The sequence below is a fragment of the Bombus affinis genome, chromosome 14 (assembly GCF_024516045.1).
Source record: "Bombus affinis isolate iyBomAffi1 chromosome 14, iyBomAffi1.2, whole genome shotgun sequence".
NCBI classification, from domain to species: domain Eukaryota; kingdom Metazoa; phylum Arthropoda; class Insecta; order Hymenoptera; family Apidae; genus Bombus; species Bombus affinis.
In genome coordinates, this window is record NC_066357.1 from 5,537,591 (window position 1) to 5,557,949 (window position 20,359).

The 20,359-nt window shown below is 36.8% G+C and overlaps 2 protein-coding genes across 8 annotated transcripts in view; both read right to left on the bottom strand.

The window, feature by feature from the left end:
• Positions 1–1,160: 1,160 nt before the first annotated feature.
• On the bottom strand, positions 1,161–3,868 carry LOC126923839 (polycomb group RING finger protein 3). Its single transcript, XM_050737733.1, has 5 exons — positions 3,646–3,868; positions 3,013–3,303; positions 2,774–2,919; positions 2,555–2,698; positions 1,161–2,487 (listed from the first exon to the last, which is right to left on the bottom strand). Exons 2-5 carry the CDS (start codon positions 3,287–3,289, stop codon positions 2,362–2,364), a joined length of 693 nt encoding a protein of 230 aa, XP_050593690.1. The 5' UTR covers positions 3,290–3,303; positions 3,646–3,868; the 3' UTR covers positions 1,161–2,361.
• A 645-nt stretch (positions 3,869–4,513) lies between these two features.
• The window catches only part of LOC126923798 (fibroblast growth factor receptor homolog 1-like), a 110,628-nt gene continuing 94,782 nt past the window's right edge, over positions 4,514–20,359 (bottom strand). For 5 of the 7 annotated variants that reach the window (XM_050737631.1, XM_050737632.1, XM_050737633.1 and 2 more), the window contains 9 exons: positions 12,817–13,155; positions 11,883–12,275; positions 9,374–9,561; positions 8,557–8,689; positions 7,733–8,221; positions 7,050–7,548; positions 6,726–6,866; positions 6,532–6,637; positions 4,514–6,307 (listed from right to left, as the gene is read on the bottom strand). In XM_050737631.1, the coding sequence (XP_050593588.1) occupies positions 6,200–6,307; positions 6,532–6,637; positions 6,726–6,866; positions 7,050–7,548; positions 7,733–8,221; positions 8,557–8,689; positions 9,374–9,561; positions 11,883–12,275; positions 12,817–13,155 (2,396 nt within the window). In that variant the 3' untranslated portion in view covers positions 4,514–6,199. Of the gene's footprint in view, positions 6,308–6,531; positions 6,638–6,725; positions 6,867–7,049; positions 7,549–7,732; positions 8,222–8,556; positions 8,690–9,373; positions 9,562–10,451; positions 10,634–11,882; positions 12,276–12,816; positions 13,156–18,023; positions 18,052–20,359 lie in introns of those variants that run through there. The other 2 variants (XM_050737634.1, XM_050737628.1) reach the window with 2 other exon arrangements.

The following is a 20,359-nucleotide window of genomic DNA, read 5'->3' on the forward strand; positions in this document are numbered from 1 at the left end:
TTTACATTCTAATTCATTAATTCCGTAATATCGTTGTGTAAAATGGAATTGTAAGAGTTTATAAGGAATCTTCTTAGATTTGGTAACATGAAATGTGTTTTGATGAAATTAGCTTAGTTTGGTGCAAAATTTTACCTGCGTAAATGTGGTATTTCTTTCTATGCATTTCTTCTGAAAAATTAATGTAAGTTTGTGTACTCTAATCTATTGATTTCGTAATATTGTTTCGTAAAATGGAATTGCAAGCACTTGTAACGAATTTTTTGACTGAAAAATATGAAATGTGTCATCGATCGAGAAACTAAGAATTGCATGGTTTTTTACGTGAACATCATTATTGCACAACTGTATGATTCAAGTTTTCTCATTCTTTTGAAAACATTTGAAAGGTGTATAGAGACTTTCTAAATAGTGGGGCAAGGTAGCTTTGTATTATTCGGGTGAAATTAGTATTCTGTGGATAAACCTTCTTAGCATCTGTTTGGTGACCACGTAATGTTAGATAATAATTTACCGCTATTTTGTCTGTAATACGATTCAAAAAATTCGTTACATCATTTCTACAGACTAAGATATTTGATAGAATTTTGCAACTAGACTACGGATGTTTATGCACATATTATAAATTTATAGATGTAACAGTGTACAAAATGCACGTAATGTCCAAAAATATATAAAATATTCAAACAGAAACTATAAAATGTGATTGATAAATGTCAATACTTTAAGGGACGAATCTACACATTAAAATAAGTAAAACACGTCATATGAACTCAAAAACAAAGATATGTAGAGCAAATGTTCATATAATTTTCATTATTTATTTTATTATGTAGATTCATTTCCTGAAATATTAACATACATCTATAAATCACCCTGCATTTGCACATTATATTTGTTATAGCATTTATATATTAATTAATTAAATGCAAACACAGTAAGGTTCATATCATTTAGTAATATTTTCATATGACTACAAAAGTTAGTATAATAACAATTAAATATAGAACCTGGTAAAAAGATGTTTCATTGGAAAATAAGAATATATGCAAATATTTTTTATAGCCACTGCATACAAAGATATAAATTTGCATAAACATTCGCAGTCTATAAGTTTCTTACTTTTTTGATGATAATTAAATTCTCGTTAATCGATTCAGTTGATACTGTACAAAACATAATATTTATTTAATAATTTATGGAGATACACACATAGTGTACAACATACAAGCCTTAGCATTCATAAAATGCCGTTACTTAGTAAAGTAAACTGCACTTTATTTATTTTTCCCCTCTAGAATATTTATATACAATCACACGACTTTTTTTCCTCCGCTTTACACTGTTCGTCAAAACAAGTTCATTTAACTACTAAGCGATATGTGGCCCTGCCTGTTTCGCTCAACGCATCGTTGTCCTTATCAAATCCCTCGACAAAATATGTTTGATAAAATTCTTTTGTATCCTGGCATTGAGTGAAATTCGGGGCCTGAATTAGAATGTGTACAGCGCATAAACATACAAAGTTAAAAGGGTCTAAATCTTCCAGTATTTAGACCCAGCTTATTTTCTCCATTTTTCTCCCTCTCTCTAATACAAAGCTGTGTCTACGCGCAATATTCTGTCAAATATTCAGGATTCTGTCAAAAATATTCTATATACAATTAGGGTATGTATAAAAAGAAATTTACGTCTTAAGATTACAAGAAGAAAGATGATCTTTCGTTCTGTTGCCATGCGCGGAAAAACAACAAATTTTTATCCGTGACACATACCGATTGCTATTTCTGTATCTCCGAACTAAAAACATTACTTATAAAGGATCGACACGAGAACACGCAAGGTGCGTCACGGTAATATAAAACTAAATATTTAGAATTGCATTTAGCGATACTGTCAGCGAACGAAAAAATTACCTTCTCGTTGTCAGTGTCGCTATGATTTCTTCATCTACTTATATTTATGTGTTACATAAGTATAGATCAATAATTTGTAACGAACATCAAAAAGGCGAGTTAATGTAACTCAATCGAAGATAATACGCAAACGATCCCAAACTTTAACTAGAAAGGAATAAAATGATAATCGAATGTATAGAATCGCTATCGCAATAATATGCCGTGTTAATGATTACTGGTAATCTAGTTAAAGCAATTCTTTCTATTGTTGGGATAGAAAATTGCGGTTGTAAAGCAACTCTGTCTCGTCGCACGAAATTATTCTCGAAATTAAATTTACTGTGCCAAAAACACAGAAATAAGTACTATGACGGGCAATACACGGATAGAACTAGCAAACGTATAAAATAGGTACAAGATTTTTTGTGATTTTCATCGCATATCGAACATAGAGATATTAGTCTTAGATGTCTATTCGTGGTCTATATTGTAACCTTAAAGGTGGGTCCCGGAACCTCCATCTTGTTACATAAACAAATTTCAATGTGTGGTCCTTGCCTAATAATTCATCATTGCACAATATATCAATCTGCAAAGAGCATTAATTAGTAATGCAATATAAATTATGGTATGAATTTTTTATAATTTTTACTCACATCCCGATATTTTTCCATTCCATTTAACACTTTCTTGGCAATAAACTTTTTCAAATGTGTAATGGTTGCTTGGGCAGAGCACCTAATAAATCTTCGTTTCAAAGTTTTCAAACTTGTATTTATGCATTCCAAGCATACGTTAACCTGTGAAAATATTTGCTGTTTACAATTATCGAAACTTATTCAAATATAGAGTAAATAATGTTTATCTCTCTTTACCTGTTCGTCAGTACGGTGATAGTCTGATTCCGCATGTGCATCAGCTGTTGCCTTTTCTTCCTCAACATCTCCAGCATTTGGTAGGATATCTTTAGGGCAAGGTAAACCTCTTGCTCTATAAAATTCTCTTTCCCTTTTAATTTCATCTAGAGATAAATATACCAGATTAATCATGTTGTCAGCTATAGAGAATTTTTAAGTTATCTTATCAGTTTTATTAATGGCAAGACAATACTAACTCTCTTGAAGATCAGGAACTAATTTGTAGACAATATCCTGCATAGTTCTGTCAAAGCTAATATATTGGAGGGGATGCGACTGATGTATGACAATTTGGCATGTTGGACAGGTATGTTTCTCTTCTAAATGTTTTACTAGACAGCTTTTGCAAAATGTGTGTAAACACTCGGTAACAGTAGTGGCATCTATCAAGTAACCCTTGCATATCTTGCACGTTATGTGGCTGTTCAGTGTTTTCAACTTGATTCTCCTCTCCATGGCACTGGTAATCACCATTTAATAAATATTACCTGAGACACCATACAAATGCGATCAGATTTCAATGCTATCAAATCGTTTTAAACCTGTTACTTTACAAGACTAAAATCTTACACAGTAATTCACAATACTATTATTTTCTCCCCAAAAAAAGAGAAGCTCCAAAGTAACTGTTGACATAATGGTACACGAATGACATTATTATAGAAACGGTCAAAATTTGGCAACACGTAAAACTCATAGAATTCGTTCTACTGACACATGGTTCAAATCGTTTAAAATTTGTCAGGAAATAGAATAAAGGTCATTACACAACGATCTGAAGGAGAAAATAAATACTGAGCTCGGTAAAAAGTGGGTTATCGGATTCTAACCTGAATGTCGAGTGTTAGCACACAATGGCAACTATCACTCGTGTTATTCGTTAGGAAGTTTCATTCGAATGGTCCGTATCATTCTTGGCATTTTTTGTCGTTGAATCGAAGCGAAATGGAGGGATACAAAATTAAATGTTCGACTAAAAACTTGGTAAAAACAACTTAGTGTAAATGTGACTCATGACAACAAAACGAACTGATCTCAGCGCCATCACTTGTCTTATGGTTAGCTTATCTCTGGACACGCGGTTTCGTTTGGTGGTGGGGAGTTCTCCAATGCCCTCAATATGTCCTCGATCAATCATAAATTAATTTGTTTATTCGTTTAACCGTGTCGATGCATGCATATCTATTTTTTACGCGCGCGTGACTCGTTTGATTTCAACCTATGTTAATTAGAAATGTTTGAAAGGTTTTTGTTTCTCTTTCTTTTCTTAATCGTAAACATTTAATAAATATGAGTTAGTCATACAGTTTTTAGCTTAGTTCATCGTTCAACCTTAATTCAATAATTAATATAGTTCATTAGTTATAATTTCGTTTTTTGCTACGAAGCGTTTTTATAACTGATTATTATGTATATAACATTAAAAGAAAAATAGCATTGAAGTAACCTATAGCATTATATATGCATTATGATTTTTAGCCCACTAATTACAATAACCTCGGGAATTTTCTCAAAAATAATAATTTAGTAGCTGCAAAGATTCGATTTAGAATGACGATATTTAGATTGTGAAAATTCGTTCGACGTTTCTCAATCCTTCTCAGAATCCCAAGTTTGTAACATCTAAAACTAATAAGAACCGTGAAAATCGCAAAAACCATACGAAAACGTCTGGAAATAATAAATGTAGACATTGAGTAATGTGGGTACAGTTTCCAGTGATTTATTCGAGACGAAACTCACGTTACAATAATAATCCAATATTTATGCAGACTATACATACAATCTACCTTGGTAAATGCTGATTTACTGGCTACCTTTAGGTGCTGGGTAACGAAACGAAAAAGAAAAAGTTGAGAAAAACTTTTAAATAAACAGATCGGTGCTATGTACAAAGAATCTTCCCTAATTTTTGTATATTATTTTCGTCGATCAATTGATTAATCTCCATTCTATATTTTACACGTATCTCGCCTCATTCGTTCCATAATAATACAAAAAAAAAAAAAAATAATGTTAACGACATCCTAAAATACATCCTAAGTAACAATATACAGAGAAATAAATTATCTACTACTAAGCACCTCTCGCATGCACCATTTATACATCTTTATGCATTTTACATCCACGTGGACGATGCAATCAATTTTCTCTCCATCATCTTCTTCTCTATCTTCTTTTTTCCAATTCCTTCTTCTTCTTCTTCTTTTTTTTTTTAACATTTGTTATGTGCAAAATTGTCTTCCGTCGTATTATCAAGAAACTATACAATATCCTTTGAATCGTACTCGTCTCTCCTCGACGAGGACACTCCTGTTCGGATCACAACGTAAAAACTCGCGTGTTAAAAAGAAAAAAAAAGAAGACGATTAAAAACTCGACGAATCGTATCATTCACTTACGATCTACAATCTTCTTCTATCTTTCTACAAAAATTCGAAGATTCGCGCTCGTTGTCCACTAGAGTCCATTCACGTAGAAACGCTAACATAATACATATCATTATACTTTAATAACCGAGTTCGAGCTATGTTACAGAGAAACGTACAGGTTTTATTAATTGACTAGTTACAAACACTTTTCGAGATGATCTTTTAGATCAGGTATCTCTTCTGTGCAAACCTGATGCACCATATACATATATATATATATATGTACGTGTTTCTTCTTCTCTTCATATTAACGAATACAAGAAGCCCTGGCGGAACTTTCCTTCCATCTCCTCTCTTTCTCTCTCTCATTCTCTTTTCATTCATCTTCCCAAGGCACTTATCAATGGCACGGTAGTATAACATGTACAAAATTGGACGTGAATATTTTGTAACAAATTTTATTCTTTATTATATATCTCACGCTTCGGCTGCCATAGTAGTTCAGGTGTGCAGCAAAAGTCTTCGATACGATTCTGTTACGACAGAAACCTGAGAAACGCGTGTACGTGAATCACGTGGAACAAACGCACGTTCCATAATAGTAATCGATTTCCCAGGATATAAAGATAACAGGAAAATAAATACAATGTTGTTCGTAAGAAAATCAGTCTCCTCGAAGGCCGGAGTTTTCTTCCTCGATCGTTACTTTCTTCCTTCTTCTTTTTCTTCTTCCTTAAATTCTACGGAATACGCGCTAAACAATTCAATACTGATTTATATTATTTGGCGTGTTCGCTAGGTCAGTCGCTAGATCGACTTCCGTTCACCAGCGTTCTTCGACTATAAGATAGTTTTCTCTTCTTCGTGATCTTCGTTCGTTCTCTTCTTCGCATCTGATCCCTCTTCCTTCTCGTGCTTTTATCTTATGCGCTTCTTTCGTTCGTTGTCCATTCCGGATCATTCTCAGAGTTTTTACACAATCTTCGGCGAAAACCGATCGTTCGTGGGATTTTCACAGTAGGTAAGGGAATTTTTCTTCGCCCTCGTCGTCGTCGGCTTCGCTGGACTCTTGACTGGACGGCGGCGTGTCTAGCTGCGGGAGGCCAAGGTCCAAGTATTCCTAAAACGATACGTTACATCGTTCCTCAAATTCCAAACACATTAGGATTATTTTAAATATAACTGAGATTCGAAGATTGGAAGAAATAATCGAACGACCGAGTAATCCCCGCACAAGGCAAACGAATGATTATGTAAATCATCGAAGCTTGGAAATTCTCTTCTGCTTGAAAGAAACTTTAAAATCTCAGTCTCGGTTTTCAAAGAATATTTCAAGTTTCTTACCTCGTTCGCAGTTATCGTTAATATCCTATCGAGATCCTCGACCAGTTCCCCGAACATTGGTCGTTCGTTAGGCTGGTAACTCCAGCAATCCCTCATCAACATGTATCTGCAACGTTGTTTCGTTTTATTAGTATCGCGTATTAGTATTCTATCACGATGAAAGACACACGGTAAATTGTAAAAGTTGCATTTACATTTCGATGGAGCAACACGGTGGTTTCTCCATTCGATGGCCAGTTCTTAGCAACTGGAACAATTTTTCTACGGATGGTACGGACGGATAGGGGGTACCACCCAGTGTCATGATCTCCCACAACAGAATCCCGTACGACCATCTGAAACATTACGACGATCGACTCAAATTAATGAACGAATATAAATGATACCAGTGTTAGGGACACTTTGTTAGACGCTATCAGACTCATTCGATTTTATATTTTCGAAAAGATAAATAATTCCAATATTCTTTACAACAAACGAATATTTATCCAATTATCAAGAACATTTCTTATACTCACACGTCGGACTGAGTGGTATAAACTCGATGGAAGAGAGCTTCAGGTGCCATCCACTTAACCGGAAGTCTTCCGTCTGTGGTTTTCCTGTAGTAGTCGTGACAGTGTATATCCCTAGCGAGACCAAAGTCAGCGATCTTCAAAACATATTCGTCACTGACTAAAACATTCCTGGCAGCCAGATCCCTGTGGATACACCTTCTGCTCGCTAAATATTCCATCCCTCTAGCTACCTGATAGGCGAACGATACTAGGTCCTTTTGGGTGAGAGTCTTTTTCTCTTTTGGTTCTTGGCCAATGGTCGGTTCGTATCCAGAGGAAGGTCTGTGATCCCGTAGAAAATCACGAAGGTTTCCATGCGGAGCAAATTCTACGACCACGTACAATGGCCCGCCTTGTGTACAGGCTCCTAACAGATTGATTATGTTCACGTGCTTGCCGATCATCTTCATCATCTCCATCTCAGATACCAAGTCCATCATTTCCGCGTCGGTATGACCCTCTGTGGAGAAATTGGTCACCGGGTAATTAGGTCAAATGATTGGTGTGTAATTGGCGATTAGATTCTTTTGCATAGATTGGAATTATTCTTAGATAGTTTTGATGAAAATCGAATGAAAAGGGAATTCGAACGAAAAAGAATGAGAAATGTGAAGAAGGAACGAAGCGTCGGATAAAGCGTCTACCTTTCAGCATCTTCACGGCTACGACGCAAGGAATCCCGGGTTTTCCAGTGTTTGTTTGCGCCCTGACGACTTTCCCAAATGCGCCTTCGCCCAGGGTGTTTCCCAAAGTCAAATGTTCTCGTGGCAACTCCCAAGCACTGTCGACCGGAAGTTCGTACTCCGAGATACTTCCTCCATTGCTGTCCTCCGCGGCGACAGTCGATTTTTGTTTCTCGATCTTCACCACGGGCATCAGCAACGGTTCTTGAACGTTCTGCGCGTTTACTAAGTTCTGCTTCTCCACGATCACTTTCTTCGTCCATTGAGTCACGACTGCAGCACGTGCCGTCTCTATGGCCAGCAGCTTCTTCATTTTCTCGCGTTTCAGACGATGGAAAATGTATATTACCACCACTACGCCCACAGCGAAGAAGATGAAGAGAACAGCGGCGAGAACGTTCACGAGAATTTGTGGTTTCGCTGTCAATGGTATTCCATGGTCCTCCAAAGCTGGAGGATGAAGAAATGTTTATTAGAATTGGGGACGAAAAGGCAAGATTGTTATAAGGTGTTTGGGTATGCAAATTTCTTGGTATACGTTTAGAGCACTAAAGATACTTCTTTAATTTTATAGAGAAATTTTTACTGTTTTTATTTTTAGGTAGAACGCGATAATCTTCTTGCGAATATAGCAGGATAATGAAGTTATTAATATTAGAAAGCTTATTGGACAATTTTGAGAAAGAGCAGAATCCATTGCAAAGATGTCAATTATTTATTCTAAACATAACTAAGGAAATGCGATTCTGCAGAAGGGATTTTTATTATTACAAAGTTTTAGGTACATTCGACTACTCGGAGATAGGCACTGCTGAAGGTTTCTCCCAACGCGTTTTGCGCTATGCAGGTGTACCACCCTTCGTCCTTCTGTGTCACGTTGTATAGCTTCAGTACTTCTGGATTGTCCGCGCCTTCCGCCTGTTTGAAAGAATTCAGTAGGATTTAGAGAAATTTGTTGCTTTGAGTAGGAGGTGATTTAAGTAAGAAGATAATTTAGCAAATGGTTGTACGGAAGGTTGTCTTCGATTTTAGTTATTATAGTATAGTTTCAGTTTTAAAGAACTATAGAAAAATGATCTTCCTTATAAATATGAAGCTAACTGTAATTGAAAGAAAAATAAGCGATTCTGATATTTGAAAACGTACAAAGCTAGCTTGTAAATAAAATGAAGTTTACTTGCAATCTTATCATACCGTGCAATTTAGATCTTAGATGAAAGTAATATTCTGTTTCATAATTCTACGTTTCATAGCAATGAGAAGAATAATACTATGTTTAATTAATAATAATAATACAAAACTGTACATCTCGTTAATTTACTCGCATTCTCGAGGAATTATATGAAATTCTCGAAAACTGACGCTTATGTAATAGTAACTCAGACTTTAACAGAACCAATGCAAAGTCGAAGAATATGGGATAAGAAAAAGTTAGAGTTAATGAAAGTATTATTAGGATGATAAACAAGGAGACTTGAAAAATAGTTTTAGCGACGTTTAAACTTTAAATTAATTTTGATCTATTGACGACACAAGAAGCGGAAGCGTATAAACGAAAATAGAGTGTGTTCCATGCAATTTCAAGTAGTTCTACGTGCCCACCTTGACCTCCACCCGGAAACTTTGATTGGTTTTGTTGACTGTGTCGAAAGACGTGTGATAACCGTGATACCATTCAAGATGACGATGCGCGTCCGACAGAACCTCGCAGGTCATAGTAACGTTGCCTCCTATCAGAACCGTCGTGTTTCTTGGAGGCCTGGTCAGTATCGGCCGATGTTTCACGCTCTCTACAGGAAAAATAGACCCAACCACCTTTTTTTACCAAGCTCCAGTGTATCAGAGAATAGAAAGAGGTGAAAAGAAATCTCTCGAGATCAAACTTATTGCACTGTATTTCATAGATCGAATATTAATGATAACGATTATAATTATCTTCATGATTTAAGGAATTCTATGATTATTTTTCTAAGATTTCGAGAATTATGATTGTACAATTTTTTTCATAATCTTTAAAGATTCTTAAAAGTAATTAAGAACGAAGAAAATTTAAAGAAATTTTGTGTGCGTTTGCGTGTAATATTAGTTAGCTCGAGTACGTTTTAATTCATTAAGGACCAAGGAATGAAATAACACGTAAAAAGTGTCTATTACATCACGTTAGTTTCTTTTATCACGATCTTTCTACACGCAAACTTGATCTCAAGAGACCTCGGTCGTCGAATATCGAAGAAACAGATCCGAAGGAAAAAGAAGATAGAATACAGCAACATGACATTATTAAAACGTAAAAAAAAAAGAACAAAATGAAACAATCCACGTGGCAGCACCTGAAATACCAAACGGCACATGTTTCCTTCACCGTATCGTTAGTCACTTGGATATTATTTAAAAATCGCCGCAGACAGTTCACATATCACCAGAATCCCTTGGAATCTGTCTTATTTTACATAAAATCTTGTATACATTATTATACATAATCATTTTATACAAATAGTGTTTAATTAAAAATCAAAAATTAGAGCGATAATTAAAGATCCATGGAGAAGACACAAGAACCTCCACCACCTAAACAATATGTACAGTTCTTATTCGAAAGTGGAGAATTAAAGCGATGATTATGAATCCATCGAGAAGACACAGGAACCTCCACCATCTAAGCAATCCGGTCTGTCTGTACCTGAAGAAGAATGCCGGTCGGTGAATTCTCTTGGTCACCAGGGTACTCGACTACTTTCAGCCATTGTATATACGGTTCAAGATCGGACACGATCGGACACTTGAACGTCACCGTGCTGTTCACCGCCGCGGTTACGTTCTTCGGGAAATCCACGTTGATGTATGGTTTATGAGGAAAACGCTCTATAGATGCAATGAAAATTCACGACTGTTTAATGTCGTGATTCCTTCTTTTCTACGTTAGACGGTCGTTGAAAATGTCTCATCGATAGTGTTTCCAGCGGAGCACGTTTATGTTAATCATGGCTAGACTGTGGATATTTATACTTAATTTAAAAAATAAAAGCCGAGTAGAGAATTATTTTACTCGGTAAAAATTACATTTTCAACTCATCAAATTCCTCGTAAATGTATAAAGATCGGCAGTTTATTTATGACAATCTAATGTGCTGATTCGTTTCGTCGAGCGAAGAACATGTAGCAAGCGATAATGTAAAAGGATATGGAATTTTTAGAAACTTTTCTTTAGAAATGTTCTTCTTTCATGCAACGCGATCGCTGGAAATTTCTAATCGATGGCATTTCCAGTGAAAGATGGATGGTAGATAGTAACGTGAGAAATGTTATGAGATTTGAAAAGTTTGCAATGATCCAGCGTCGTGATTCTTTCTTCGTGCTAGCCGGTCATAGGAATCTTTCAATGGTTGGTATTTCCATTGGAGAATGTGCAAATGGTAATGTAAAATCATTTGACCGAACATAGAAATTGCACAGTGATTAATGGTCGTTAATGTTCTTCTTCGAAATATCCTTCTCGATTGTTATCGTTGATCGTTATTGTTCCCAATGAAAAATAGGTGCAAATTGTATGGATTTAAGAAACTTTCTTTCTTTACATAATCACTGGATATGTCGTAATGTTTTCCATTGAAGAACGTATAGCAAATGATAATATAAAACGATATTGCAAAATTTAGAAACTTCCTGGTCGCTGAATACCGCGATTCTTTTTTCATTTTAAAACCTGCAACATCGTTCGATTACAGCTTACTTCGTTTATTCTAACTTCGTCGCAGCTAACTCAGCAAAAGCTAATTAACTGAAAACACAAATTTTTGCTTTCCCATTGTACTATCGTTCCCTGAATTGTTTTAATGAAAAGAAAACAAACGAGAGATCATTCCAATAAATAGAAGAAAAGAATGAGACACTCGTCTACTCACTGACAATTTCAACGCTACATTCGCTTTCCCATTATACATACCATCCTTTCAATAAATTAAAAAGAAAAATAAATAAAAAGCACGATGCACTCAACGCGGCTCACCGACAATTTCAACATTACACTTTACTTTTCCATTTCAACGTTACTCTTACTTCTCCATTACGCTGTACGTTTTAGTAAACAGAAAGATAAAAATTCGATACTCACCGACAATTTCAACTTTGGACGTGCGATTGATGCATCCCAGCTCGTTGCACACCACGCAAGTGTAATTGCCGCTGTCTTCAGGCACTAGATCCTCCAATCTGAAGGTCCACTTAGACATAACCACCGTGCCAAGCGTTCTTTTTGGTTCTTCGTTGTTCTTGTACCATGTGATGTTCGGCCTTGGGTTGCCAAAGCTTGGACATCGTAAACGTAACATGTTGCCAGCTGGTTTCACGACCACGTTTGGCATCTCTACGCTTTTATTGAACGATGGCGCTCGTACGGGAGCGGTGTTGTTGTGTTCACCGGCTGTTTCATTCTCCAGTTTCTCGTTGTCCAGGTCGACCTCCGCGTTTTCGCTTTCCAGGTGCAACGATCGCGTCTCTGGCAAATCTGTGACACCGAGATTCGTGTTCTTTTTCATTCGGAATTAATTGGACAAATTAACTGGAGCATCTAGAATCGACTCGTTTAAACGAAAGATAGGAGCGTTAGGTTAAACTTGTAATACTTGAAAAGGGACTTTTGCAATGGCAAGAAACATTGATCGGAGTTTCGCATTAAAGGGAATGGATTTTTGAAATAATCTGATTTCTTCAAGTTTGAAACGAAATTATTTCTACGAATTACTAAATTATTTAAAACGAAGGGTTTCCAAAGATATTTTGAAGCTGTTTGGAATTTTTAGAGATTTCCAACGATATGAAGGTGATTTAAAATTAATTGGCGAAAGAGGCGGGGGATAGGTAACGTTATTGTCCTTTTGCAGAGCCAAGGAAGCTATCACTTTCAAATTACAAATTACAAATCAATTACGTAAAAAATGTAACTAACAAGCGATCGCGAATTTTTAATCAAATTTTGTTCGATATCGTCGAAGCAAAGTACGAACAACTGTCCAAGATTGAAAAGCGAGGAAAATCCGAGTACTAACTTCTCGCTTCGATTTCCAATTCGTTCGTTTCCTCCTCGTGTCTTCCCAGTCTCTCGGTTTCGTGCTGGTATTCGTCGTTCTGCAACAATTCGATTCGTATCGTCACGTTCCTCCATTCGTTCGTCATGTTTGATCCAACCAGGCAACTGTACGAATCTGCGTCCTCGGGCTCGATGTACTTGAACCTCAGCGTCTGTTTCATTAATCGAATTCTTGGCGACGATGGTCGGAAAATATCGTCACCTTTGTACCAAATCGTTTCCGCGTTCGAACTCGATGAGCATCGCAGGATCAGCTTCTCACCGATTGACACAATCACCGTGTCGGGATGATTCAGATCTGTGAAACGAAAACGAAATTCATATTTTTTATTAAAAAAATTCATATTATCATTTATTTATTATTAGGACGAGACTAGGGCAATACGAAAGATCTTTTGGAAGATTATTTTCAGTAAAAAAAATGTAATATCAGACGGATTGGATTCGATTTTCCAGTACTTGGATAGTCATAGTTACACTGCGGATATTCTATGTATTTGATGACGCAGAAATACACGTAATGTGAGAAAATATGGAGATAATATGGAAATTATGATACCTTTTGCGTTTCCTAAAATATAACAATTCTCTGCTTAGTTTTCATTTTTTCTAAATTATAGTCTTAACCCCTAGACAGTCTGATAAAATTACGAATTCCGATGGAAAATTGTACAGTTTTCTTCCCAAAATTCTTCCATACGGAATAGGAAATGTTAAACAACGTCTTAGAATTATTTTTTTAATAATTACGTGGTGTACGATAAATTTTGAAACAGTGGGCGCACAACACTACGATGCAGTCCCGATAGCGATATCTTGCCTGTTCTCTGATTTTCGATTATTGAGAAACCACGTTCATTTCATAGACAAACAACTGAGAAATAGGAAAAAATTATGCAGATCCAAAGCTTTTATGTATAAAACTTTGCGCATGTTCGAGCGTATCGAACTCGGCATTCGTGTCAACGATTACACTGGAACGAAATCTCTCTGCACTTTAGAACTGCGAGTTTTAAGAAAGTTTATTATCATATAAAAGCTGATGTGTGCTTTTTCACGCCTTTTATCGTAAACCGAAGAATTCTAGAGCATAAAAAAAATATACATTTTTCTGATCGTAACTTCTCATTCTTTTTTTATAGACTGTCGAAGGACTGAACACGTTTGACGACTTTTCTCGCCGGCATCACAGCCGAGATAAACCGTAGAACAGTTAAAATAACGAATTTGCATAAATATTCGCAATCTGGCCACGATGCGCCGCTTAAATCTATTAGAAGATCGTTTCCTCGGCGACTTTGATCTCCATAGTTTTTATATAGAATTATCAAACTTGTGATTCTTTGTAGCAGCGTTTCCTTAACATTAGAAGTTATAGTTATAGTTATAGGTATAGTTATAGAAGAACCGATAGTTAAGACGAAGCTATTTCTATCAAAACCAGTGAAAATGACTGGTCTTTAAAAAATACCTAATAATAGAATATTTTTATATTTATTGATTTATTAATTTCTTACAGAAGGAATTTCATGTTATGTAGTACATTCTTGGTATTATTAATCCATCTGGGACCATGATCTTTAAACGAGAGTTGACACATTTATAAAATTGTAGAACCAGTCATTTTCACTGCTCTGGTATTTCTAGTGTTAGCATCTAGCGATCTAGCGATCGATCCGGAATTTTCCTGATAACTTATATCATCATATCGAATGATTGGCAGTAAAAATTTAAAAAGCGTGTGGCAAGTTGTACAAGACGAGGAAACTGGTTAATTGGGTTTCGATAAACAGATCGCAGCACCCTTTCACACTTTGACAAGTACCGGTCATTTTGACTGGCATTGGTATAAGTAGCCTTGATATAAAATTATTTCAGGTTTGAATACATAAAATACAAAATAAAATTCATTATATTATTCCTTTAGTTATCGTTGCGAAGGTAATTACACCATAGCGGAAAAAATATAACACGAAGTAGGAACTTTAAAATAAAATTGTAAAACCAGTCAATTTGACTGTTGTGGTAGTTCTACTGTTAATTGAATCGAACTATGTAATTCGAAGTTTCGCAATGAAATTACAAGCTTGTCGTACGACGATGGGAAGATCGTTAGGTATCTCTTCAGCAAAACACGTGAAAGCTGTATTAATGGGATTCTATCCAGATTATTTAGCGCCAGAGACGCGAAACATGGCTCGTAGTACGCTTGCTCGGCACCAAGTTCACGAAAGATAAACCGACAGCTCCCGCTACTTGGCAGCCTAACGCGGATTCTAATTCGATTCTTCCGCGAATCGTGGCCGTAATAAACGCCGCTAAAATTGCGTCGAAGTATCGCAATTCGATATTTCACGTCGATTCTCTCAGCTACGCACAATTTATGCGTAGAATCCTTTATTTAAGAAAGCAATTCTCCACTGCGATGCGTACTGAACAGCAGACACATGGTATCTTCACAGAAGGGACGTTCTGAAAATGGTCCACCAAACAAATGCGAAACGAAGGATACGCGTCATCTGAATTTTTGCATCTCAGTTTAATCTTCGTCGTTGAGTCGTAATTAGCGTCTTTTTAAAAAGCAACATATGTATACGTACATCATGTCGTATGTTAATTAGAAACAGCTACTTCTAATACCATTTTTGGGAAACTTCAATTCTTCCAGGAATCATTTGTTTCTTATTTAGAGCGTCTAGGAGTAAGCCGTGGATTTTTATGGATTTGTGAGAAATGTAAGATTAATCGACGATGTTACGGACGTTCGAAAGATTTTTAGACGAATAATTATCATCGATGCACAACATTTTAAACACGTTCCTCTCAGATCTGTTATTCCTCAACACGGCGTTCACGGTACCATAAAATCTACTCGACCAATTGGCTCAAGATTTGGTGTGAATCTTCCACGCATGTATCGCTATAGTCTGAACAAGAACGAATTCGATATCTTCCTTTTTTCTATTTATTTAAGCCTTTGAATGCTAAAGAACCATGGAGAAGGTCTACGATCGAACTTCATACGGTCGTCGTTCTTTTAATTATCGACTTTTTGCTTTCGTCCTAGTTTCGTGCTACAGCCAAACTCATCCTAATTAACAATCTCCTTGAGTTTCCTATTTTAAACAAGTAGAACGACCGCAATCGTGGACACCATGAGACGAGGTCTTTTTGTCAATTGCGTACGAGGGCATGCAGTGCCATCAATTTTAATTTCTTCTCGACAAGAAAAATTACACATGCTATTAACATACGCAAAAATATACTCTGCAAGTTTCATTGCAAACACTGTTACAGTTTTCTTCGTAAAAAAAAAGTCAAACAACCTAACAGGACGTGTTTCACGTTGGAGTATCCTCTTGACCAAGTTAGAAACAAAGAAAGCTCAGGCAACAAAGACCTGCAATTAATATACAAGCACCTAAGTCAAACCTGAAATTCACTATGCTATACTACGATATATTATATCATGTTATTCATCGTGTTATACAGTATATTAATATCACGTCATATTTCCTTATATTTCGTTACAATTATGTCAAATGCGCACGTTTGTAACGGAGATCGTACTAGACTTTGAATCCCGTTGCGATAAACAAATAATAATAATAATATATAGCGCGAAAAACGAATATTTGACGAGGCTGGATTTTTTCAGTATTACGTATTCAGAAAAATACGAATTTCCATTAACTGCAGTTTTAGCTGTTTGAAACTTCCTAGTCAGATCGAAAGCTATTTACGATATGCGCTTCGTCTCTACCACTGATTCATCAATCATATCCTTTCTCCGCCTCCGAGGAAACCTCGATCATCGATCGTAACCGCTTCCAGTTGTCACAACAACCTCGTCCTAGTTATCGTCGGCTCGTTAACCGCGGTTAATGGATATTAACCGCAATTTCAGAAATTTATTTTCTCCATCCTCTGCTAATATTCAATTACACGGGCTTCGTTCACTGTAACAAATTGTCGATCGATTTCCCTTATAAATTGATGGCTCGAGCCTTGTAATTATTAGTTCTGCAACGATTTTTCTAGAATTACAGCTCACGTAGATGAGGAGTAATTGCCCGATATCGTCGTGCCGCGTGATCATCACAGCCTTTTAATCCATTTTATCTTTGATCATTGGTAATTAAATCCTTCGGGCGGCGCGATAGATTTAATTGAAATTAAATTTTCGACAATACGCCGATCGAACGATAACGTTTCGATTCTCGCCACATCGAGTACATCGTTGTTGCTAAGATTTAACAACTGTTTTTATTTCCGATGGAAGGTCCGATGGAATTTCTTTGGTCTTGTAATATATTGCAGCAAGGTGGTGGTTGTTTCTTTACTCCTGCCAGTAAAACATATCAGTTTTAATCCTTAGGATATTTTATTGCTCCTTTAATAATACAGCTTGTCGAGAATATTTGTAATTGAAAAATGATGTTCGCTGGCGTTTCATTACTCAGTTTCATAGATATCATTTGTCATACGACTCTGTTCTCTTCTATTTCCTTCATCGTCTATCACATCCTGACGGTGTGTTTCACTCCACCCAATAACTTTTCCTTATTGAATGATGCCAATCTATGTAATGCGTTGTTTTATTTAATTAAAGGAATACGTTCTCGCCATTAAACAGATATCACCACGTCGGTTACGTTACTGGAACACGTACCAACGCTTGCTAACGAATCAATTAGAATCTGCTTCGATCTGCTTCTACAAATTTATTCAACCGTAAGAAAACAGCATAAACGACTTGAAACTTGACAGGAAATTTCAAAGAATTACGCGTTTAATCTCGCTTTTCTCAAGAGAAAATGGCTCCCGATAGATTTTCTTCGACGCTAGAACTTCTTTCGTTGATATTCCCGCGACGCAGATTTTTATTTCTGCGATATCTTACACCGATTCGTCTTTAGCCGAACGTATTTGACCAAAAATCGATAACAAAATAGAAGGCGTGAAATCCGTCGAATACAATTTTCCGTTTTAATCGCAAGCGTGAACCGCTGACACGACGATCGCGCGATGCAAAATCGTTCAGCGTCGTTCCACGATTTCTCAACCTTGAACATCGATTGAACTTCGGCGCGACCGGAGAGCCGTGGACTTGGCTCGGTTCGAGCTCTTTCTCTTTCGAGAATCTGGTCACGGGGAAACGTTTACCAGGTCGACCCATTCATGATATTTGGACGATCGAGGTATCGCCATTTGGACGTTGGCCAGGCGAGAATCGCGACACTGTCCCTTCCGACGTTTCATCTGGAACCACGTCCCATCGTGTCCTCCTCCTCTCTGTTCGTTTGCGTCGACGTCGATCCGTTCTCTTTTCCCCGTCAGTAAAACGCGTCTAACTAAATTTAGAGATCTGTCGAGGGTGTCTGTGCCGATCCTCTCGTCTCCGCCACGGGTCGCGCCATCGTTTCGAATGGAACGTCTGTTCGTGCTTTTCAAGTGCGACGATGCCGATGGAATTACGTTAATTATCGATCATTAATCGCTAATTTGATATTAGATGTATGTACGTTTTATATGCTGTTATATGGTTTTATATTTTTTAAAACACTTTGCATCTTCTTCGTTTCGTTGTTTTTGTTCGTATTTTATTAGTTGCTAACTCCTGGTAATTAGGTTCTATTTAACTACTCGTTACGAAACTCTTCGTAGCAAACAGTGGCTTTCTCGCTTTTTCTACCAGACACCTTGAAAGCAAAATAGCGAAACCAAGCTGAGGTAAAGATGGTTGTATTTGTAATAAAATTGCAGCTTCTACTTGAGTATCATTCAGTTATCATTCAGTCGGTTACTTATCAGTCATAAAGCAAAATAAAATGAAATAATTGTAGGAAGAATTTCAATGTTTCATTTTAATTTAATCATCACGTGGCATGAAATTACTATTGGTATTCGACTGAGTAAATTTTGGCACGTCGAACGTACTTGTTTGAACGTCGAACGATTATGACGAGAATGTACCAAGTATTCTGACTGAGCCTCGAGGTACGTACATTTAACATTTATATTTCTTATATTTCTTAGATTTCATATGGTTTACGCGTATTAGAAATTTCAATCGATCGATATCGACGTTAAACGCCCGCACAATTCTACCTTGGGAAACAGACAATTTTTCCAAAAGTCGCGTTTTATTTACCAAAATGGCAAACCGTATATCCTGCTCGATGTTACTCAGTTTCCTGACATACCTTTCAATGGCCACCCTAACTATTTCAATTAACAATTATTTCGATCTCTAGCGATAAACGTGGAAATCGTCGTTTTAATAAATTCCGCTTGCTGACGTTAGCTCCGTCACAGCTACGAAATTAGCCAATTTGCCTAATTTACGTCGTTACAACAGCAACAGTCGCGAATACCTTGCAAAATGCTCGAAACGTGTCCGCAATTAGCCACGTTGAAAGACTATTTATCATCTGGTCTTTAGAAGCATAGAACGAATTCCATCTCGCCCACCATTTCCTGGAGTCGATGTTGCTGCGCTTCGTAGCTTCAGCTACTCCAGTTGCATCTTCGTCTCCTTGCTTTCTCCGTTTCTTTTGTCTTATCTCCAAACATCCTCGGCGTTCGTGTACAAACGACTAATTGTCCGTGAGAGCTCTCTTTTCCCTCGACGGAAGTTCATCGAGTTTATTGTCTTTGCGAGTTCCGTTCCCGCTTCTTTTTTCGGACACGCGTCCTCACGTGCTGTGCTTGATGCCTCGTGGACGTTCCCCGATTGTTTGACCGAGGAGACACGACACGAGCAAACAGACGACTCGTTACTCGCTGCTTCTCAATGTCCAAGCGAGCGTTTTGTTTTATCTTCGGATATTCGGATAGTTCCGGTTTGCGCATTGAAATCTTCCCGCATTTCGAATGGAAATAGCATCTTTTCTTTACTTTTCTCTGTTTCCGCGTCTGAAGATTGCTTCGTTGATTCTCGTATTTTCTTCTCTTTCTTTCGATTCTCCTATTGAATCTGGAAATAACGTTCAATAATACGCAGTCACTGCAATTGATACTCGGACGTTAAGTTCAATATTCAAAGGAGAAGAAGCTTCTTTTTCTGTTTTCTTCAAATCGAACGGAGCAACTCGAGTTTCTTTTTTGACAAGTTCGAAGGATTATTTTAGCAAGCGATGCGTAAGAGAAACTTTGAAAACATCGCGATTGGTCGGGATCGCGAACGGGATAGCAAAGATCATTTTTTACATCTTTTTTTATCTGGATCTGTAAAAAGAATTTAAACGATACATTTTGAAGATTCACGGTGGGTTGTGTACGCGCTGAAAATTTCATTGTTTCGTCTTGGCAATAAAATTATGTTAGTCACGCGTGTTTAAGAGAAATTGTTTAATTGTCAGAGACCAGCGGATAATTAAAGAATCCTCGATATCTTATCTTCTTTGCTTAACAATATAATGAAAATTCATATTACTAAACGTTACTTTATCTCAGATAATTTTATCTCAGATAATAAAAATTGTTAGAAAAATCGATCA